At 45.9% G+C, this 23,478-nt stretch overlaps 1 protein-coding gene across 11 annotated transcripts in view; it reads right to left on the minus strand.

The window, feature by feature from the left end:
• SMOC1 (SPARC related modular calcium binding 1) overlaps nucleotides 1–23,478 on the minus strand; it is a 254,548-nt gene that overhangs the window by 40,647 nt on the left and 190,423 nt on the right. For 9 of the 11 annotated variants that reach the window (XM_053602450.1, XM_053602449.1, XM_053602448.1 and 6 more), the window contains 4 exons: nucleotides 17,920–18,019; nucleotides 15,742–15,789; nucleotides 4,119–4,208; nucleotides 2,128–2,208 (listed from right to left, as the gene is read on the minus strand). In XM_053602450.1, coding sequence (XP_053458425.1) covers nucleotides 2,128–2,208; nucleotides 4,119–4,208; nucleotides 15,742–15,789; nucleotides 17,920–18,019 — 319 coding nt within the window. The remainder of the gene's footprint in view (nucleotides 1–2,127; nucleotides 2,209–4,118; nucleotides 4,209–15,741; nucleotides 15,790–17,919; nucleotides 18,020–23,478) is intronic. The other 2 variants (XM_053602446.1, XM_053602445.1) reach the window with 1 other exon arrangement.

Here is a 23,478-nt window from a genome sequence, read left to right on the forward strand (position 1 = left end):
TCAGGCCCATGCTTTTGCCATTACATGGTTTATCTCCACCAAAAGATCCCCTACTCTCTGCCTTATGAAAGCCAGGCAACCATTTGTGAGAGCATACTCTAGAGCAGGGTGTTAAAGTGTGAAAAGGTTCATGTGAGATGCTGAAGAGCTTTGTGTGCTGCCTCAAGAAAGCTTTTTCTGTAAAGGGTCAGATAGCAAATAGTTTAGGCTTTGCAGGCCACATAGGCTGTGTCAACCATACTATTGCAGGGAAAATACTGCCAATATGCAAATAAGCGTCTCTGGCTGTTACTCAATAAAACTTTATTTGCAAAAGCAGGCACATAGTCACTTGCCAAACCCTGTTTTGAGGCCCTATCTTTTAGATATAATTACAACAAAAAGACTGTCAGGCCCTCAGTCAATAATGATCATGTTAGAGAAAGTCCTAGTTTAATAGGAGATTCCTAAGTCATCAATCCATAACAATTATTCATGGTCTCAGTTTCTCCTAGAGAACTGTTAAGGCTGCTCCAACGATCCTGTCCCATACACTATTCTTACAGACATAACTGGGGCCAACCAGGGAAAAATAAATGTGGCTGGGTTGCTCTAACAAAAGGTAGATAGTTGTACCCACCTAGAAATGATTTCCCAACATGACCCTATTTTCATCCAATTGGAAAGTAGAAATTGAAAGAACTTCAGTGCAAGCAAAGATTATCAACTGACTTTGAAGTTACCACTTCACTATGCTCAGTGGGTACAGCCCAAGACAAGCACACTATTCCTGAGGATAACTAGTTTTCTCCAGCCCAACTACTTGCTAGCTGTGACTCAGGAAGAGTTAATTCCTCTTTCTCAGCCTCCAGCTCTTCTTCTGCAAGACTGAGACAATGATTATCTCATAGGGTTACGGCAAAGCTCAAATGAGATGGCAAATGTAAGGTTCTACAGGACAAGACTCGGACTAGCCATTATGACAGTGCTATTCTCATTTTACTGATAATGGTGATGACAACCACTTCTCCTCCTCCTTTCCCCAAAGCAGTCAAACACATTGAGTGAGGTTCTATAATAGACAAGACAGAGGTAGAAAAGGGCTTGTACCCACAGAGTTTATACTCCACCTGGAGGAATCAACTACTGATGGGTGAAAAGGAAATTCAGGGAAGCAGTTTCTGAATGTCAAGTGAGCTTTTCAGGCAAAAGGTGCTGTATATCATTCAGAGAGCTTACCCTCTCATCTACTACTTGGTCACAGAATGAGAAGTAACCCTTTCACCTTGCAGTCTATTCTACAGGTGCACACTGCCATCTTTAGGACCAAGGTGATATACAGATAAATCTCAAGGTGCCCCAGGACAGCACACTCATTCATTAATGGTCATGTATCTTTTGTTCATTGTCCTTGCCACCTATAAAGAAAAGGTATGGCCAAATTCAACAACCAGGCATAAACGATGTGGAGTGGTTATTTCTAACAATGAAGTCTTAGGTTGAAAGAAGAATGATCCTAATTTACAGAGATACAGATTTGGCTGTGGATACATTTTCCTGTTGATGGACATTTAGTCTTTATCAACGATAAATGAACTTGATTGACTGTGGTCTTTATTGATAGTAAATAAACTCTACAAATAAATCCTACAAATAAGATTACCCTTCAGAAATAATCACTTTTCTACCATTCTACCAGAGGTTCAGTCAGTACCAAAATCTGTCAAGTCAGATTCACAAGAGTCTCAAAAGATCAGACCAGAAAATACATGACTGTAAGTGACCCCCATACAGAGCCTTAAAACCACATGAAACCAAGTCCCTCCAGGCTTGAAGTCTTTATGTTCAGCTTTCCTTCTTCCAAATTCTTCCTCATGGCATATAGAAAGCCAATCAAAATATTACAATATACAGTCAAAAGTGTTTTAGCTAAAGGATCATCTACTTATGAATGATGATCCCTGAGATGGTAAACTGAAGAAAATTAAGTTTGGAAAGGATTAACTCATTCAATCTCTGTATTTTATAGCTGTAGAATTTGAAGACCAGACAGATTAAATGACTTGCCCAAACTCACACAATAGGTAGTCATGGAGCAACCATGGGGCATATGGGGATGAAGTTGGTATGTCAAGGAAGACTGTTTACCTGAATTTCTTATGTTGGTGTTGTTCAGTTTTGAGTCCTTGATTACCAAGTGCTTAATCCATAGAGTAGGAGCTGTGATTTCTAGGGGGAAGAAAGAAGAGAGAAAAAGTCTGAGCAAAGAGAGTATGTGACTTACAGTGTCACCCTAGGATTTTTACTGTTGTTGCATTTTAAAAATCCTAAGGCACAGTCTCCCTCACTACATATCCACCTCATTGCAGTGCCCTCTCCTTTCCTCACAAGGGAAGCGCCTCTCCCCACCAGCTCCTAAGGGCCAACCCAGGCACCCTGTGCCAGGAGGCAGAGTGGGCAGAGCCCAGAGGTTCTGAGCCACTCCATCCAGGAATAAAAATATTATCCCAGGAGGTAAAGAACAAGGGCCAAGCCAAGTCCCGCTCAGCTGCTTCCCTGGGAGAAGATTTTAAAGGGGATAAATCAACAAACAAATGCCAAACAAACCACAGACACCATTTTAGAGGAAATGGCTGAGCCACAACAGATTCAGCTTGCTGAGACTCTGCTCCACAAGGAAAAGAAAGCAAAAGATCTAATGTGCACTTCAAACCCTTTCTAATGGTTTCTCACTGAACAGATGCTGAGTTCCTCTGTCCAGAGAGAACCAGGGTGCCCCCAAGCTCTCCAGGACGTGGGTCACACAGTGGACAGGAAGTATGGGAATCCCGGATGACCCTGAGCATACTGTGGAGTGTAAGGTTTTCAGTGAGGGTTTTGGAGAGGTCTCCCAAGATGGCATGGTCTACATTTCCTACCAGATCCCCCAGGTCCCAGACTTGCCAATGCTCCAGGACCTTTGTGGATCATGGAGATAGTGTGAACTTCTAGATATGAACATACAAGTGTTCTGCTAAATAAACTGGTTGCAATGAATATCTCACACTTCAATCCTTGTGCCCAGAGATGAGCCTATGAGAGGGACACCCCTAGCACAGTGCCTGCTTTTTATTTCTCTATCTCCACGTCCAATCTCATGATCCAGGGCTGGACATACTCAGGTGAGAATGGCTAAAAATTTGCTGCATGTTCCACTAAAACCTTGTTGGACTTTCTAGAAATCGCACTCTGCCAAATGTTCTTCTCCTCCTCGAGGGAATGTGGAGTGCTCAGTAACACACACTAAAGAATACAGGCCCTGAGCAGCTCCCCCTGCACTGGGGCCCAATCTTCTGCATCTCATGAGTTCTATCCACTCCCCACATCTCCAGAGAATTCCAGCTTCTATTTTACCACCAGCTACCACTACTTCTCTCTCCCAAATGTCTTGACTCAAATGTCTTGTCTCAAAGTCCCTATAACTTAGCCAACCCAGGCCCCCTAACCCACCTCCCCTCTGCTGCACTGCTCAGCATACCCTATCCTCACCAAGTTCCCTCTGTCCATGCCAGATTCCTGCCTGCAGCACACTGAGTCCTCCCTCCACTTCTAAGACCCAGATCTTCATAAAAGCTTTCCCCAGACCATTCTGATCTCTTTCATCTATAAATGTCTATTCCACAAAAAAATTGAGACCATATTATTTAACAAAAAAAGCTCTCTGATAGTTCTAGCTATCTTGAGAGCAAAGGCTCACATTTGCACACCTCTCATTCATCCTCAAGAGGGCCTCACACAATGCTAGGCCTAGAATGGGCAATTCGAAGTGTTGATTAGTTTACTAAAGGCCTGACTTTCTCAGTCAGGATTCCTGGGTCTTGGCAGCTCAAAGGGTCTGTCCAGGCTGTGGTATTGTTGGACATCAGGAGATAGGCAGGAAGCCTAAGAACAGAGGGCCTTCCCAGAAGTGGAGAGTATACCAGTTCCTTGGAGAATTTGCATTTTTAAAAAAGTTTAGAACAGCCCAGTTAACACTGGGAAAAACTGAGATTAAAAAATAAAATAATAATAATAAAGCTTAAACAAACATGCCAAGTTAACACCTTCCTCAAACCTGAAGATGGGCGGGAGAACCAGTCAGCAGGAACGCAGAGGCTTACCGTCTCCATCGAACACTGGCTGAGTCTCCATTGTGGGTGTTGGCTTGGACCCATCATCTGAATTGAGGGTTAAAAAGAACCGAAAAGAGACTACCATTATTGAGGTAAATACTATCTACTCTCCAGCACTGTTGAATGGTTGGGGTTTGTACATGGCCCGGCCAAGTCCCAATGAGTAGACCAAAGAAGAAGAAATGAAAGAAGAAAAGAGCAAGAAGGAAAAGAGAAGCACAGAGAGACACCTGCAGTAAACAAATCCAGGTGTGTGCACACTGTCCCAAAAGATGTCAAAGGGGCCTACACTTTGGTGGCTTTGGAGGAGCTTCTCTCATAAACCTGAGGACACCAGGTTTATGAGACTGCCAGCTCTTATTCCTCCTTGCAGGAAATAGTTAAGGGGAGGAGTCTCTCCCAGCAGCCCTAAGTTTTGGCCAGGCATGATAGAATAAGGTTGGCATCCCTTATATGCATCAAACTCTGGTGACCCCAGTTTCTTCCTGCCCTCTTGTGAAAGGTACCAGCTCAGCACCTTTTTAAAGTAGCCCTGATTAAAGAGCGTAAGGACAACAAAAGGCCAGGGTGCTCTTCCCCTTCCAAACTCCTGGCAGTTTCTTCAACTCACCTACAAAAGATGAGACAGGGGGAAAGACTGTTCTCTTTCCAGCACACTGAGCTAAAGACGATCAGGAATCCTTAGAACAGTTTAGCTGTGAAACAGCACACACCTCAACTCCCAGCAAGAGGAGGAGCAAACAAAATGGGAGAGGACATGGGAAATTGCAGAAATCACCCCAGCCTTGCTTGGAAATTCCTGACACAGACGATGGGAGCAGAGAGCACCTAGTAAGCGAGCCCCGGTGCCTATCATTCCAGTGGTATTGGCAGCTCCCTTTGCAGAGCAAGAACCTCCACAGGTCAGAAGTTAGCACAGACTTTTTTATTCACCTTCCAGGACTGAGTTATTTTCATCAAGCCCCCCCAAAACCTTAGCATAGAGCAGTATTTCACAGCCCTTTTTCTATTATCACCCATGTAAGGAGCACTTTCAGACAATTTTTTCCAATCACTTCCCCTATGAAAGTTTAAAAGCCCAGATAAACTGTATATATATTTGTGTTTTATATGTTCAAAGCATTAAGGTTTTTTTTAACCTCCCAGGAAATAATTGCACCCACTGGTGAAGGCTAGGAGCAGGCATCTTTTCCTCTCTTTAGAATACACAGGTTAGAGATTTCTCTTCTGTTTTCTCCCTTGGTGGGGTGAGGGAAGGAGAGCACTGCTGTCTCAGATGGTTTGATGATTACACCATCCCTCTCTTCCCAAGACCCCCAGAGGCCCTTCGGAATGGAACACTACATCCTCTGAGCATTAACTATTTATGGAGAATGCAAATTCTCAGATAGTCTCTGTAATGCAGGTCAGGCCATCAATAACAGCAATGCTCCCACAATTTACAGCTCCCAGTACCTTTGGCCAACTTTCCTGCATTCCATCTGGGAGACAGAAAGGATAGCGTCCTGATCTCTTTTTCGCATTAACATCTCACCCTTGGGGTCTTACGATTCAAGAGCTATGGAGACCCAAACCCTTGCTAGAGGCTGAGGCCAACAGCTGAGCCTAACTCATGTGAAAACTAACCCTGCTAGTAGTCTCCAGCTGACACCATGGCCCAACTCTCACAGGGACTGAAGCAATCCTGGACAATCATCCCAGGGAATGAGACACAGCAAGAAATGAGGAGTAACTATCCTGGATATCTTATTTGCCTCAAACTGGAGTCCAAAACAGGCATCTTTTGATGCCCAGCTGTGTGAGTTTGATCTGGAAATCATTGAGGGAGAAAAAGCACAGAACAGAGCCACACAATGTCATTTTTTTAATAGCATCACTTCCCTTGACTCTATTAACACCTCTTTCCATTGAGTTCAGTGAGCCACTGAATGAAGTCTTTTGGCAGCTGCAATGAACATTTGGTTGCGCCTGCCGGATGCAGAATTCACAGTCTAAACAGCCCAGCACAGAGTGCTCAGCTCCTCCACACAGGGTGGCTTCATTTTAGGAGACTTCCAGGCTACCAAAGGCAAAGTGAGAAATCAGACATTCCAAGAGGGACAAAGGTGAGAACCCATGTGCAAAATGGCTCACACAGCATTTTTATATATAATATAGTCATTAAAATCCTCCTACAATACAAGAGCTGTGTTTCTTCTCTGGAGCAAAATAACTGAAAACATTCTGTTTATTTCTCCTATCACCCAGCTGCGAGCCTGCAACTGCCCACCTGCTCCAGTCATCAGCAAATCTGTGGTCAAGGAGAGCAAAGACAGTTTCCTGGGGAAGTTTTACACTTTTGCAGGTCAAGGACTTCCACAGATTGCCCTGATGTAGGCACAGAAGCCCACGAGGCATGAAGCCACGTGCAGGGAGGGAATCTTCCCGCAGGGTAGGGTCACCAAGGGTGAAGAGATACAGCTGTTCTGCCACAAGGGAGGCTCTGAATGGAAATCTTTATGAAGTGAGAAAAGACAAGGTGCCCTGCTGCCAGGAGCCACCTGTGCCCAAAGGCTGGGAATCCTAGCCAAAGCCAACAGGACCCTCTAACCATCATCTCCGGGCACCTGGGCACCTGGCTTCTGACCCAGTAAATAAGCACACCTCTTCTACCAAACATAGATCCAAGGCCAGGGTCCAAGGTCCACATCAGTTCTGCTTCCAGGCAAGCCTTGGAGCAACACCAGGCCCCACACTGAGCCATGGGGAGAAAGTAAAGTTTCTGCATGTGCCCCTGACCTCCCAGTCTCAAGTGGAGTCACACTCCAGTTCTCACTTTATATCCAATAAGTTGGCTAATCCGAACCCCTCACTTTACTTCTCTGGACAGCAATATTCTCCTTTGATATTGAAGGCCTACCAACCCTCTGGACACTATGTAGGTATAAAAACTTTAAAGGGCTATTTAAGGATGAATATAATTCCATGATGGCTAACCATAAAGCAAACTTTACAACTCAATGACAAACAATCTTACTTTAAAATGGGCAAAATATTTGAAAAGACATCTCACTAAAGAAGATTTATGGACAGCTAATGAATATAGGAAAAGATGCCCAACATAATTAGTCACTGGGAAGGTGAAAATTAGAACCACAATGAGATACCACTAAATACCCAGTGGAACGGCTAAAATTAAAAAGATAGACAATACCAAGCATTGGCAAGGATGTAAGGAAACTTGAACCCTTGCTCATTGCCTGTGGAAATGTACAATTGGGCAGCCACTTTGGAAAAGAGTTTGGCAGTTTCTTTAGCAGCTAAATGTAAACTTTTCAACCCCCAAATTCTACTCCTAAAAATCTACCCAAAAGAGTAAAAACACACAAAAGACATGTACACAAATATTCACAACAGCTTCAAACTGGAAACAATCTAAGTGTCTTCCAACCAGTGAACAGATAAATCATATGATGTATCCACACAGTGGAATACTATTCAGTAATTAAAAGAAATGAATAACTAATACATATGATGACATAGATGAAAAACCTCAAAAGCATTATGCCAGATGAAAAAAGCCAGATGCAAATATTACATATTGTACAATCCCATTTATCTGAAATGTCTAGTTGTAAAGGATAATTCTATAGAGACAGATCAGCGGGTGCCTAGAGTTGGCTGGGACTGGAATATAACTGTAAACAGGCACAAAAGGTTTCTTTGGGGGGCGATGGAAACGTTCTCTGGTGATAGCTGCACAACTCCATGAATTTATTAAGTTGACTGGATTGTATATTTACAATGGGTGAATTTTGTGGTATGTAAATTATACTTAAATAAAGTTGCTAAGACAAAAGAGGGGGAGTGCCAAAGTTGTCACAGATAAATCATTTGGCAGCAGCAGTTAAATTATTTGAGCAATCCTTACTTTGGGGAAAAATTCTTCCACATATTTTAAGACACATCTGAAATCTGATTACATAAATGTATATGAGATTTGATGACTGATGAATATATTCTTGCAGATTGTTTTGGACCTCAAATAGTAAGATCTTATTTCTTTTTAATATCATAATACTCTTCCAGACTAAAGAGAAAGAAGTTAACAATGAACAAAGCCAATTCAAAGATTATAATTTTTCTTACAGAGAGGAGAAGAAAAGGAGATTTGGAAATATTAAAAGAAATACATAAATAAAGCAAACCTGAGAGAATTTCTCAAGGATGATGTCAAGCTTAACAACCATAATAGTATTAGCACATTTTGCAACACTCCGTTTCTGGCAGGTAGCTTTCCTAATCTATTCTCACCACCAGACAGGGGGAGGAAGTCACAGGCAGATAAAGAGAACTGAGTCTCAATGCAAGTAAGTGATTTGCTCAAGGTCCCAGAGGCAATGAGCAGCTTTGGAAACTGCGCAGACCCACAGCCATGGCGTTTGGCCTTCCAGGATTCCCCACCCCCCAACCATGCCTTGTCCTTGCAGGTGCAGCCCCTGCATGGGCTCTGTGAGCCTTTACAGACAGTGGGTTTGTGTGACAGCACAATTCCTTGCCCTGCGAGAAGGCCTGGCCCACGCACAGACAGCTGGAAGTCACTTCGACCCCCATGACACCGTTCAAAGCCTCCTGCGTTTGGCTTTTTGATTCCTGATTGACATTCGCTGGCGAGGAGAGATAAATGCTGGGCTGAGGACAATGTTGATCCGCTCTGACTATTCTCAGGGAAAGACTTTTCAGAATAACAAACAAAACAAAACAAAACCCCCAAAACATTGGTGTGCTTAAGGGACTGAATAGAGCCCAAGAGGTCCAGGAAAGTAGGGCCAGGCCTTTCAAGGGGCTGGCAAGTCCATTGAGGAGTTAATTGTTTGGGTGTACAATGAGTTTATTCTGACCACATACAAAGAGCTTTCTCTTCCAGGTCCTTCAAAAGCAAATGTCTCAAAGGGGCCAGAGTAGGAATCTGTATTAATGGCATCTCTTGGGGTCTCTGAGACTGAGGAGCCTTGGAGAACGAGGAAAAAAGAAACCGCCACCCCCATTCTGAGTTTCAGAAGGTCTCTCCACAATCCCAAGTCCCCTTTGATTCTTGGGCTCTTCCCTCATATCCTTTTAGGCTACTATTGTCTATCCTTAAAAATATGTATATAAACTTCAGCCTGAGAGAAGAACTGGAAGGTTCTTGCTTTTGAAGGGACCACGTTAATGCCAGAGGCACAACCCCCCTCAGCATGTGGCTTAGCACCATGCAGAAGTAGAGACTCATTCTGGGCCTCATAAGAAGACAACTGTACCCATTTGCAAAAGTCCCTTAAGAACCTGGTCTGAATCCCACCAGGAGGAGGATGAAATGTCAGTCAACGTCAGTATTCCCTGAGATGCATGCCCCCTGGCCCGCGAGGCTTGGAATTGCACTGTGCACAGTCCCCGCACTGATTGGTGAGAGCAGAAGTGATCTATGTACTCAAGGTCCTTTCCAAAGCAAGAGATCAATGTTCTACATTCTGTTTACCCACCTGCACATTCCCTCCCAAAAGTGAAAACAAACCTAAAGCTGTCTTTTTGCCTTGAATCTCACATGTTTCTTTCTGTGGGCACAGGGTCCATGCAATGGGCCCTGACAGTGACAATTCCCCAGCTGTTGTCACTGGAGCTACATGGCCCTCAGAGCTGAAGATAAGGGGTCAGATGTGGCTCTAAGGCCTATCCATCCATGTGTCTATATCCCTGCCTTTCTTCAAGTTGCTGGGCCACAGCTACTTCTTAGCTCACTCAGGCAAGGGACAGGAAGCAAACGGATGTATTCTCATTGGCCTGACATCCTCTGAGCCCTCTCACCTTCAGGGCCCCACAAAGGCACAAGTCAGGGGGCTCAAGAACTGTGCAGTAGGCTATGCTCACCTCAGGCAGCCCCTCCAGGGGTCTTGGATTCTGGTGAAAGGAGCTAGCTATCTCCTAGGACTGTTTGTGGCGAGGGGAACTTGCCTACTCTCCCCTATAGTGGTGACAACTTCTTGGAGCTTCTAGAAGTCTATTACTCCCCCAGAAGGCTTGGCCTCCACCTGAAGATGACCTTCATAATAAAAGGTTAGGAACAATTAGAATGTGAGCTCCACTAGGTGAGGTCAGGCCCTTACTGTTTGACCCACCATCTCATTGACTACAGCAAGCCTAGAATTCAGTAAGTTCTCCACAAATATCTGTTGATTAAAAAAACTATGTATAAAATTCCAGTGATTACTTGAATGCATCTATGACTGGATCCCTAAATCTCATTTTCTCTCCAATCCTTGGAGACAGGCCTATGGGAGGGACTCAAAGTCTTAGTCTAGTGCTCTTCATGCACTAACTTTCCTTAACAGACCCTAGAATAAGGGCCAGGGTGCAGGGTGGAGTAGATGGAGCCAAGGGGGAGAGGCATTGAACTGCCGCAGGGAGGAGGCATCGTGCAGCGTGAGCACTCAGGCATACTCATGTGCACTCCTTTTGCAGCTGATCTTTGAAAAGCTGGTATAATGCCATGCCAGGCTTGGTTGTTGAGGTGGCTCTGGGGCATCAGAAAGCAGCAGCAATGTGCACGCAGAACACAAAAGAGCTGCCTCTTGCAAGCCTGGAGCCAGTCAGGAGTGGCTCTGCCTCAACAGCACAGAAGCAGAACAAGTGCTTTTTTTTTTTTCCTTGGAGACAGAGTCTCACTTTGTTGCCTTCGGTAGAGTGCCATGTAATCATAGCTCACAGCAACCTCAAACTCTTGGGCTTAAGTGATCCTCTTGCCTCAGCCTCCCAAGTAGCTGGGACTATAGGCATCCGGCACAACACCCAGCTATTTTTAGAGACTGGGTCTCACTCTTGCTCAGGCTGGTCGTGAACTCCTGAGCTCAAGCTATCCACCTGCCTCGGCCCCCCGGAGTGCTAGGATTATAGGTGTGAGCAATCGCACCCAGCCAGAGCGAGCACTTCTTTGCAGAGAATGGCAACATGAGCAGAAGCCAACACCACGGAGGTCGTCATCTGCCTACCTCCATCCAAACTCCTCCCAGGCTGATGGGTGATCAGACCTTTGCCATCCAGGGGCAATGCTGAGAGATCAACAACTGATCCAGCACCCTGCCCCATCACAGGTGCCGGGGAAAGAGGGGAAAGAAAGTAACTGGGAAGAGGATTGAGTCGTGTGAGCTGGAGGGACATTCCATGTGTGGATGACTCTTAACAGCCAGCCCAACACACCTTTTCCAGGCTTGGCACCATGAAGCAATATGTGCCTGGTGTGCCAACCTCAGGAGGGAGGAGGTGGGGGGCAGATGCTCCCCTTTATCTGAGATGCACCCACCCATCACCCTGCCCTAAGCTTGCCCCGCAGAGCTTCTTGACCCTGTCCTTTGAGAGACAAGGTCTCCAAGTTGGCACCAACCAGTAGACCTGGCTCCATGAGAGAGTCTAAAATTAGAGACACAGACAGGGACCTTGGAGAAATAAATGTGACTCACTTTTTACTATGGAACAGCTAGTGGGAGAATTTTTTAAATAAGTCTCTGCAAATTAAAGATGGGTTGGATTTTGGACATTCCGTCCTTCTCTATAACTGGCTTGACAAATACAGATGCCCATGCAGAAAATGTAAGCAGAGTTTATCAATGTTTTCATTTTTCTCTCACTTTCCTTAAATGACTAACTCCCAGAACTCTTACAGGAAAAAAGCAAAGGGCAGAAAACTGCTGAGGATCCTCAGCTTTCACCTGCTATTTATCATAGCATCACCCTGGGGCCTCTGTGATTCTGGACACTCAGAAGACAAAAGCTCCCAGAGAACTGCCAGAAACCATTTTACCAGTGCTTTCCCATTTTCTCTCACTGAATCATTCTTCACCATCACCACCCCCACTTCACCCTCCTCAAGGCTCCGAACTTCCCTCCTTGAATCTCACAAGAAAGGCTGGGCCCAGTCCCTGACTTTGGGTTCAGTTATCCCAAGAGCTCCTCAAACCACCTGCAGTAATTAGCATCAATACTCCGAAAAGAGGTATGTTGGTAAAAATCCACAGGCCTTGGTACAGTTGGGTAAGGCTGCTCAGGATAAGTTCCTGACCCCTAAATACATATTGCTTCCCAGCTACTTTCCTTTGGACCACTTCAATGAAAACCAGAACTTGGCCTCTGTCTCTACCTCTACAGCCTTCTGCTGTTTTAGCAGCAGATTTTTGAGGCTGCAGGGGCTGTGTGGGGCCCTCTTCCTCTGTTCAGATATTCCTCTGTGGCAAGAATAAAACGTGTGATAATAATAAAACACATGTGAATGCACATGTGCACCACCCCCAACACACACACCCTCACATCTCTCTTCAAGGGCCAGGACCAGAGGCAGAGGAGGGGAGGGGGGCAGCCAGGACGGATTGTCCCAGATCAATGGATATTTGAAACTCAAACACATGGCCCAGGACCTACACTGCACGTGTTAATTACCACACATGTGCCCATAAAGGAGTCCGTTAAACACAAGGGGCCCAAAGAACAGAGTGAGGAGAGGACATTCCAAGGGATTAAGTAAATAGTCTGAAGTTCTGACCTCCCTCCCCTGCTGAAGCACGTGCATCTGGGTAAGATGACCGCCTCTGCCCCCTCCCCCACCTCTTCCCTGCACCTGTGGACCCCAAGCCTCCCACTGGGGCCAAGCCAGCAGTGACCTGCTACCGACTGGCCTCCCTCCCTCCTGCCTTCCTCCTGCTGCCTCTCTGGGCCTCCTCCCCCAGCCTCCTTCCACTCTGCCTTTCTCCTTCTCTCCTTCAGAATCCAATTCCTGGCTGGCAACCAGATTCTCTGGTTGCACAATACATCTTTTCATTCCTTCCAGGCAGAGACCCAATCCTCCGAGTCCTGTCAGTGGAGCACATTCAGAAAGGCAAGAGGGAAGGGAAAGAAAAGGAAAGGTCCAGTCCTTGCCCAGCTCCTCACCCCACCCCACACAGACCTCTGGGTTCACCTCCCTTCTGGCCATCCCCTCCCCTACACAGGGGTCCAAGCCCAGCATCTCTTTGCAGCAGCCTCAGAGAGACAGTGCCCTCGAGGACAGCCCACGTGCGTGCGGGCACGAGTTCAGACAAGGGGCCTTTGTGTCTTCCCACCTGCTGCCCTCCAGAGAGCACATTCCATTCTTAAGTGGCAGCTGAAAGAGGAACCTTGGTGGGTTGACACAGGATATTAGGAATGCCCTCTTGCACCCTGTTCCCATTCAAACCTCGGCTTCCTGGACAGGTGTGGCTTCAGGTGGCCCTTCCTATAGATGGCCCAAAACTGCTCTTCACTGCACTGCCCACAGCAGACAAAGAGAAGAGGATCTGAGGCCTAATCAGATCCTCCACAGCAGGGAGGGGAAAAGAGCCCTTAGGTAGAATTCAGGACTCTAGGGGAGAATGAGTCCTGGCTCTCCCGACCCAGCCCCACCCTGACCTATGCACCAAAGAGGACTCCTCTGAAGAAGCATCTGGGAGGAAGAAACCCAGCCAGGGCAGGGGAGCAGAGAGGTGGGGACTGACAGCAACTCATGTCTCCAAGACGAGGGGTCAGATTCTATCCCTCCCTTTCTGCATTGCCCTTGGAGGAATCAGGCTCTGGCCACTGACCCCAGGGCTGAGAAGGAGCAAAGCATGCTCACTGCTGTTTATTTAAGTTGACATCCCCTGCCCCTCTGCCTTCTTCCTGCTAGGCCAGTCCAGGATGTCCACGAGTCTCTCACGGTTACCCACAGAGTGGAAAACCACATCAAATTGGAGGTAGTTCTCTGTCCAGTTTAAGAACCCAAATCCCACAGATGGTGCTAAATATAAAGGTTTATCCTCTTTTCTATAGTCTCTCGTTCTCCCTCAACTTGTCATGGTGTTTTTTAATTTGCTATTTAATTCAACATTTATTCAGACTTTATTCAGCATCATACACACAGCTCCCCTTGGAGGAATGTAGGAGAGGAGTGGAAATCTGGGTGGCCAATTTCACATGATTGCCAACTTTTCTTTCTCACTACCAGGACCCAGGAACAAAGATGATGTTCCTGAAGATTTCGGCTGCCACAAGCAAAACTGAAAGCAACTCTCTTTCCCAACTCACTACAAAAGCACCATTCAGGGTCAAGTCTTTGCAGACCCCTCTCTCCATTTTCCCACCTAGGAGAGAACCATCAACACTCATGGCTGTCCCCCACCCCTGACCTGAAAAGCTACTTTCTCTCTCCTTTTCACCCATTGACTCATTTTTGCCCAGGGAAAGAGGAGCAATCATCTGGCCCACTGGTCCATGCTTTCTGGTGGGTGGTCTCACCATGTCCACTTCCATATCTTCTTGAAGCACCTGCATTTGGGGCAGCAAGTTCTCCAGATTCCTATCTCCTGCATTGAGAAGGGGTATCTTTGCCTCTTCTTCCCATCCCCATGGCGTAAGCACCCAGGACAGGGCAACTACATGTTAGGACCAGCCCTTGACCTTCATGATGACCCTCAGCAGGCCCAGCTGTCCACATGGACTCTGATGAGCCTGTAGTTCCAAAGGCTGTACTGATGTGGGTGGGAAGCCTCAAACCCAGCCTGGAGATGGGAGTCCTGGACTGCTTGCACACATTAAGAAATGCATAGCTGCATTGCACCCGACCACCCGCTCTCTGTGTGTGTATCGACCCGGAGGTCAGAAGCAGAGAACCTTAGGCCTCAAACTGTCTTCTACATGGGAAATTATGATCGGCATATTCCAGAGACCTGCTGCTCATGTCAGCTGGTCCATGATACAGCACTCAGACACATGTCGGCTATATCATGTGTACAGCCCAGCAGAAAGTGAAAATGTATGAAACTTTGTTCAAAAAGCAGGGGAAAATGCTACAATTTTCATTACAGGTGCTAAGATATAAAGCTTTATCCTTTTTCTATAGTCTTTGTTCTCCCTCAAGTTGTCATGGTGTTTTTTAATTTGCTATTTAATGCTGTCCTAGGTTTAAAAAAAAAAAAGCTAAAATTTTATGTGTGCTATGCACCTTCTACATCACAATGGGTGACAGGGCTCAGCAGTGGACGCTCAAATTACATGTATTTTCCCTGCTGGTACACATCTTCATTGTCCCAGGGGACTCAAATACATAGGTAATCAGAATTTCAGGACAACAGCTACACCAGGCATATGCCCAACCCAGCCTTAGTGAAGAGAACTTGAGCGTGCAGGAGCAGTGAGGAAGGAGGATCTGTGGGGAAAACAGCTCCTGCAGCTCACAGAATGAGACGGCCAAGGGCAGGGGCAAGCCTCTCTGTCTTCCTTGCCTTCTTTGGCTTAATTCTAGCTATACTGGTGTTGATAGACTGAGCCACCCCAGGAACCAGGACGCCCGGGGCTCATGTTCTCTAAAGGTCCCCGCAGCTCTGGGCTGTCTGCTCACCCCCCTCCCTAAGAAATCCTAGGAGTGTGGTCTCCTCACTGTGTGATTCTTACTCACCTCTGGTGCTTCTGAAAGGAAACACAGAATAAGGGTGGAGATGACCTTCTGTGGGGCACTTTGAGCACCCCAGCCAGGCTCCTTCTACCTTTCCTAAGAACTCCTGCTCAGAGTGGCTTGAGAAGCAAACATTTAGATAAAGCATAAAACTCCACTCACCTTTCCTTCCAGAGTTACCCTGGCTCAAGGGCTTGTCGGTGACTGAACCTTGGGTGAGAAGGGAAACAAAAACATAGCCATTCAGAATGCATTGCGTTGGTTTCTTTCAAAGAGTTGGCAAAGCCTCATGTTATGAACACATGGTCACGTATATATGCATTGTATACACATCTAGGGATATTATATACAAAGTTAGTACCTACACACATGCCGAGTGGGGTTTGTTTAACATCAATGTCACTGATAACCCAGCACTGTTGAGATGAACTATGATTTCCAGGTTCCCTGCAGCAGTCTTAACCAGATTTTTATAACATTCCAAATTCATGTACCTCCCCTGTTGAACCTTTCCATATGTACCCCTCACCTTCGCACCCCATCTCTCCACCTTCTCATCAACCCCATGCTCTGAGCCACATCCAGACAGCAGAGTCAACTGAAAAGAACCCCCTCCATGGCCAGCCCAGCACTACAAATGCAATGATTGACATCCTTGCTGGTTAAGACAGGAAATCAGCAATTTTCCATCTGCATTAAGTAGAAAATTGTTGGTCCAATTGTACTGAATGGGACAAAATAGTCTGAGGCATGGAAACAATTTTCTAGACACAGCCTGTTCCTCAAGGAGGGGGCAGTATGTGTGTTTGGCCAAACATTTGCCCTGCATATCCTGGCATCCTCCTGTCGTGGCCCCGTGGCACCTGCCTTCTCCATGAAGCCCAGCCCCCACAGATGCAGGCTATAGCCAGCGCATCCACAGAGGGGCATCTGTGGAGTCCACCAACAAAAGAAAAGAAAGAATCTATATTTCCCTAATCCATATCATGCTCCTTCTCCATATACCAGTTTTGTGAGAATTCAATTGCATTACCTTGCATGGCTTGTTTCTAGTGCATTTGTTTGCTTTAAATGAGACTTTCCAGGTCATTTGCTAATTCCCACCCTCTCCACCCCAACCCCAATTAAGGTTTCCAGTTTCCACGTAAACCACAATAAAGTAAACTTCCTTCCCTTTTGGGCCTGCAAATTTTGGTTTCCTGATGTAGTTTCTTACTGTTCTTTCCACTTCCTTTCCTCTTTATATAGCAAGGCAAGTAGAAATGAATAAATTTTGTGGGGGAAAAAAATAAATAAGGAAGAGAGAAAGCTACAATAACAAGACCACTAGACTCTGAAATTTCCCATGTATTCTAGCATAATGTTTTATGCTTTGTTTACAGTTAAAATGAAAAATAAGTAATTCAATAAAACCCTATACACACAGATATAAAGAAATATGAATCCACCGATGAGTGAAATGGGGTTTTTGGAAGAGGGCTGAGCCACATACCGAATTAAGAAAGCAACTCAGAGTCCCTCGCTGTCTGAGTAGAGGTGGACAGTGTGGGGCTGTGTAAAACCATAATCCACAAGCCCATGAAACTGACCTAAGAGCAAAATTTCTCTATGCTTACAAGGTGGAGAATAGAAAGGACTTAACTTTAGCTATAGACTAACCCAATACATCACTATAAACCAGTGGTTTCCTAACCAGCCTCATCATCAGAACCTCCTGAGATGCTTCATAAAAATAAGAACTTCAGGTCTCACTCTGGATCACTGGATCAAAATACACAGGAGGAAACCCAGGTTCTTTTTAACTCCCCAGGCTTTGCCGATGATCCACCAGATTTAAGAGCCTCTTATGAAAGTTTTCCATTATTCCACATTGCATTCTTCCAGGGCAGCAAATATGTGGCAAACAAGTCACCACTCTCCTCTCCTATGCCCATGACAGACATCACTAATGGATCACCACAGCCTTTGACACTGGAGTTCCATGGAGTCTCAAAATCCATCTCAGTTAAGTACACCTAGAGCCACTAGCAATCAGAATCAGCACACAAGTCAATAACTTATGTGCCCCCTTAGCTCGCAGGATCACAGCCAGTGCTTAGGAAAACAGCATTGAACCAGAACCTAAACTCATAATCAATAAATGTAATACATACACACAGGCATATACTGATCTCCGCCACCCCATTGACTACTGAGAGTGGTATAGCAGAATCTTCTCTGACCTGGCAAAGGGCTCATAACCACCACCATTCTCTCTAAGGTTCCCCCACAAGGTACGGGAGACCAACCGAAGGGTCTCCTTCCAACCCTTTTCATTCTTCCTGCCCCTCCCTACGGTACCTGAACATACAGGAGTTTTATTCTGCACAGAAGAGCCACTGATGGGCTTCCCATCTGGGGTGACGCACCAGCAGTACCCCGTGTAAGTATGGCACTGCACCTGTTCGGGGAAGTGGGAAGGGAAGAAACCATAAGTCTTGGGTCACAACATCATGAGCCATTTCCCACACCTTTCAAAGCATCGTGCACACAGTGCAAGCTGCACCTTCCAACTCTCACCCCACATCTGTCTCCAGAGTGTCTCTTAGAGGTGGACCAGTCAGTCAACAGAACTGATTATGTGTGTGCTGCGTGATTCCTATGCACAGCCACAGCCATTTATCTGCGTCTTCCTTACGACTCTTCACACTTAATACCTGATATCACACTGAGAAATAACCACTGTGTTTTTCCAGAGATAGTACATTTTTGCCCCAAGTTCTGGCATACATTCTCATCCAAATTTCTGATCAGTGAATCACTCTGGCAAATACACATAGGTTGATATGACATTTCTTTGACACTTCTTTAACAAGTAGAGACAAGTAGTAAGCTTTTCTTCTTTGTCTAGCTTTTCCCAGCATCCATTCCTAACTCAGCCTGACCACTGATCATGTGGCTGAAGGCAAGAACAAAGTTAAGTGTGCCTACAGCTTCTATTTCCAGACACCCTGCCGCACTGCTGTGTGATCTTCCCCAAGCTTCCATGACCAGATCTGCCCGCCGGGGAAGGGAAATGAGACTGTTTGCATCCTCCAGGGTAGCCCTTTTTCCTCCTCCAATAGCTGTAACCCCACCCATATCTTCCCACACCACGCCTCTTTCTTCTTCCCACCTGCTTTCTGTACTGAGTTTCTACACACACATCGAGGCATACTTCCCTGTTTAAAACCCCGCAGGGATCTGCCTTTGAACTCAGGGTAGAGGTCTCACTCATGTGCACAGCACCCCCAGTCCTCCCTGATCCGCTCCCATTCCGCAGCCTCATTTTGACCCATGTCTCCACACACACCCTCCACTCTGGCCACAGTGAATCCTTTGCTGTTTCCAAATATACCCATGTTTCTCATGATTCTGAACCTTTGTTTGCTTCAGTTACTGTATTTGCCTGGAATAATACCACTCCCCAGCCCATGCCTAACCCTTCTGTACTCCTGCCCTCCTTCCTGATACACCTTCTCCTCAAGGCAGCCCCAGCCTCCTCTGCCTCCTTACTGACCCTCCTTCCTCTGACACTCTGCATACCCTGGGTTCCCCAAATTCACAGCCCTTCCTACTGTGAGCTCCAGCTGCCAATCTGTCTGGTCCTGCTGCCCCTCTCCCAAGACTGTGATCTCAAGGACTGCATACTAGTTATCTAGCACAATACCTGACATTTATGGTAGGTGATGGGTTGAATAAAGGCATGAATTATTGTATTTCTTCAACTTGTGGTCTCTATCAATTCCAAAAATGCAACATCAATTTAAACAGCCCCACTGTATTAAATGTAGATCCCAATTAAAAAACTGTACCAACTGCAAAAATATTAAAGTGTAGGGAAAATGCACCTCTTGAAATCAAGGATGGATTGGAACTGAGACTGGACAGTAACTAGTACTAGCATACAAATTGAGTAGTAAAGCCTGGAAAAGAACAGAGTGAGAAGAGATCTAATGCCATGGGTGAAATCCCAGAGTTATCAATGACACAGAAACGTTACAGAAAGGCTTCTGCTCTTGTGTGGTTACTATAATTCCCCCCCAAACAAGTTGTTTCACTATTGGCCTGCCCACAGAAATCAGACTAAGACAAGCGGAGGCCCTTGTTCCTACCAGGGAGGTGACTGCTGCATTAATGAGATATTCCTTCTCCCATCTACACAAGGCAACTGCATTCAATGCCTTTACCTGGCACCACATCCACATCCCACTCCCATTTCTTCTCGTGGCCATGGCTGCTAGCTCAGATGCTCACCCAACATTAGTATCTCAGTTTGGGTCAGTTAGTGCTCCCTTCTGAGGAGGCCTAATAGTGGAATAGAAAAGAATCCACACAGACCCAGGTTTGGATCCATCAGATACAAACCAGCCACTTTACTAAGCTCTTTGAGTACCATCTATAATATGGGGCTAACAGCATCAAATCCGAAGGGCCCTGGTGAGGAAGGCCAGTGCCTGGCACGGGGAGAAGGCTGGACACAGAGTGGCTATAGGAATGATCACGGCCAGCTGTGTCAGGAACATCTGGCAAGCTGGTCTCCTTATGGGCTACATTCCTCTAGTAACCTCCACAGGCTTGGGTGGGAAGCACTGCTGGAAACTTGGAGTTGACCCCTTCAGATTCCATCAGCCCTGCGGGGGATATTTCCTAGAGATGATTCCTCACCAGTGGCAGCATTTTAATGGGACCTGGCTGGCTGCTTTCTCCTCCTTGGCCAATAATCACCTCTGGGAAAACCTGTCCGAGGGGCTGAGCAGCCAGGCTGACTCACTCCCAGACCCCTTGGCTCCCACAGTGAAGCAGGCCTCTTTCTTCCTGATGACTGTGCCCTCCAAGTCTAGCACCTGAGGTTGTGCCCTCCTCTGCCCCAGGGCTGCACTGCTGGATTCCGCAGTCAAGCAGGGTGCAGGGGATGAACTGATTTGAAAGTCCTCTCCTCTGGGGCATGCAAAGACCCCCAGCCAAGGCTTCTGGGGATAGAACTAAATGCAACAGTTAGTTTCAGGGGATACAATCTTGGAGATCCCAACGGCCACATTCTCACTGAGTGCACCCACTGTATCCCTGAGGACCTGTGGACACTGCCTCCCAGCCCCCAGCTGGCCCACCAACAACACAGCTTTCCCCTCAGAGTCCTCAGTAATTTCTTAGTCCAGGTTCTGAAGAACAAATCCTGATTACAAAATCCTGAGACAGGGAGCTCCTTCCAAGTCCTATAAAACTGAAATCAAGTGAGAAATCCTTGCCATGTTCCTCGGAGGCTCAGGGTACACAGTGTTGGGCACACCTACCCCAGGTGTACTGCAGGGGCAGGACAGCTCTGAGCAAAAGATGGTATGTAAGACCCAAGCAGGGTCTGACTGCAGGGACTGTAGGAAGGGGCCGAGCAAAATCTCTCTGCTGAAGAAGCCTCGGGTGAATCGGCCCATGATGCTAAATTGAGAAATTGTTTGAGAGCTTTTCTGGGGAGTTTTCAACATGTCTTCTTGCAAAAATAAAATAAAATAAAATAAAAAGTTACTTGGGGACAGACTGTAGCCGGCCTTCTTTAACTTCCAGCTCCACCACTTAACTCCTTCTGCAGCCTTGGAAAGTTTCTGAATCAAACTAAGCCTCAGACTGTCTGCATCTATTTAAAAAGGGAAGGTAAAAGAATAAATAAATAATTAAATAATTAAATGAAAAGGGAAGATAATAATGATAATGATACCAACTTCAGTTGCTAGGAGAATTAAATCAGATAATGTAAATAAAGCACTTAGCTCACAGGGTAAATGCCCAGTTAACCTTAGCTATTTATTTTTATTATCACTGTGTTATTTTTTAGCAAACTAATTGTATACTCAAAAAGGCCAGAGCTAGATTATCTGATAGGGATGAAAGAACATCCTATTCTGAGCAGCCTCAGGGGAAAGGGCAATCTGAAATCAGCAAATAGTTTGAAAAAGTTTGGGTGGAAGAAGGAAAAGTTTGTTTTCATATAGAAGCTGTTTTATTACTCTCACAGGAGAGAAGCAAATCACGCAGAAAAGCAATCAGGATATAAATTCTATAGCATCGGTGGTTTATATACACCCAACCAAGACATAAATTCAACCTGGCTTAGCTTTCTCCCTTGAAAACTTATTCTTTTAAATCAGTAAGTAATATCCTTTGTTTCCCCTGAGGGCCTCAAGTTGATCAACTTTTGGACATACATCTATGGGAGAAACCCAGGCCAAGAGTAATTGATGAGGCAATTGGCCATTTTTAATACCTGTAGTTCTGAAAACTCAGGGTGGTTCTGGGCCCAAAAATACAGATACAAAACACACACTCTCTGAAGCATCCCAGGAAGGCTGAAGTGTCAACTGATGGGTCTTCCTTAAGGGACAAAAGTGTTTGCTCTTCAACCTAAGTCAAGTTACTTTCTCTGGTGTTGTAACTATACGGCTGAGTGTCACTGGCATCCCCCAAAGGTACTTTGAAACAATGTGTTAGATAAGTTTTATCTCTGGCTCATATATTTTAATAGTTTTGGCAAGAAGCCCTTTAAATAAACACCCCAGTGGTATATTTCAGGTCAAACTCTGTCTGGATTAAGATAAATCTGAAATTATTCTAAGCCTGCTAATCTTCAACATGGGCCCAACTCCTGGACACCTGGAAGAACATGGGAGACCAGCACTCCCAGCAAAGCAGCTGAGTGACTGGTGAGGGGAGAGAGGGGCAAATATCAGCTCCCTGGGGAATGCTGATCGGGCAGTGACCAGGAGGTAAGTGCTGAGAAAAACAAAGGAGACAGATGGACCAAGTGCACAACCCCCAGGTGTTGTACTCAAAATGGAAAACACCACCTTCTACTTTTATGACAGCTTTTCAACCACAGGATGGCTTTTCAATCACCATGGATGATCTAAAAATATTTGTTAGTTCCTCTGGGCCTCAAAGTTGCTCTGTGTGTGAGTGGTTTGCAAGAGAGGTGTAGAGAGCAGAGGCTATTTGTTCAAAGATCATAGATAGTTAATAACAGCACAGGATATTAGAATCCAAATATCCAAGTGCTCACAAAATTTCAGATTTGACAGGGCTGGAAAAAAGACTTAAAGGTCACCAATCTAACCCAAACATTTTACAAATGAGGAAATCGAGGTCCAGAGACAGAGAAGTAGCATGGTCCCCAGGACATAGTCCTGGCACATGGAAATGTCACAGGCCAAGAGGGGAAGACACAGGAAGGGGTTACAATTGTAGTTCTCCAGCAGCTAGAACTCAGGGTAGGGGAGTAAATATGCTCATCATGGAGGCAGCTGGAAGAGAATCTTTTGCTCCAGTTTGAATGAGAGGCCTTTTCTGGAGTAGACAACAGCACAGAGCCTCCACCTGCCTGAGGGCTGACTGCTTCCCCTGGCCTGCTCTGGGGTGGGGTTGTGGGTGGGGTCTTCTGTGGCAGAGGGTAGACCTCACCGGCCAGAGTAGCTTCTCTGTTGCTTGTTATTTTTCTCTCCTTCCTACCAAGCACCCCTCCACCCATGGGAAGCCGGAGATGAAACCAGTCTCCTGTGTGAGCCCACTTTCTCCTCTTTTTATTCCAAAAATGTGAGGCTGCGGTTCCCTCTGCCTTTACTTCTGCCACTTTGACAGACTGATGGATGGATGTAGCCGGGGTCCTGTAAGGTGTGCATAGGAGTTTACGGGAGATGAAGGTGTTCTCTGGCCAAATAACAAAGTTAAAATGTTTCTTCACTGCAGAAATTTTCCTAGCCTTAAATCAATTGGTGATTCAGCTCTAGAATACCATTTGGAGCAACCCTCAAACATTAAACTAGGGGACCCTCTCCTAACTTGTGTCAGGAGCGTCTGATGGCACTGGTGTCCTCTGAAAGACTGAGGGGTGCA

Source organism: Nycticebus coucang, chromosome 9 (genome assembly GCF_027406575.1).
Source record: "Nycticebus coucang isolate mNycCou1 chromosome 9, mNycCou1.pri, whole genome shotgun sequence".
NCBI lineage: Eukaryota > Metazoa > Chordata > Mammalia > Primates > Lorisidae > Nycticebus > Nycticebus coucang.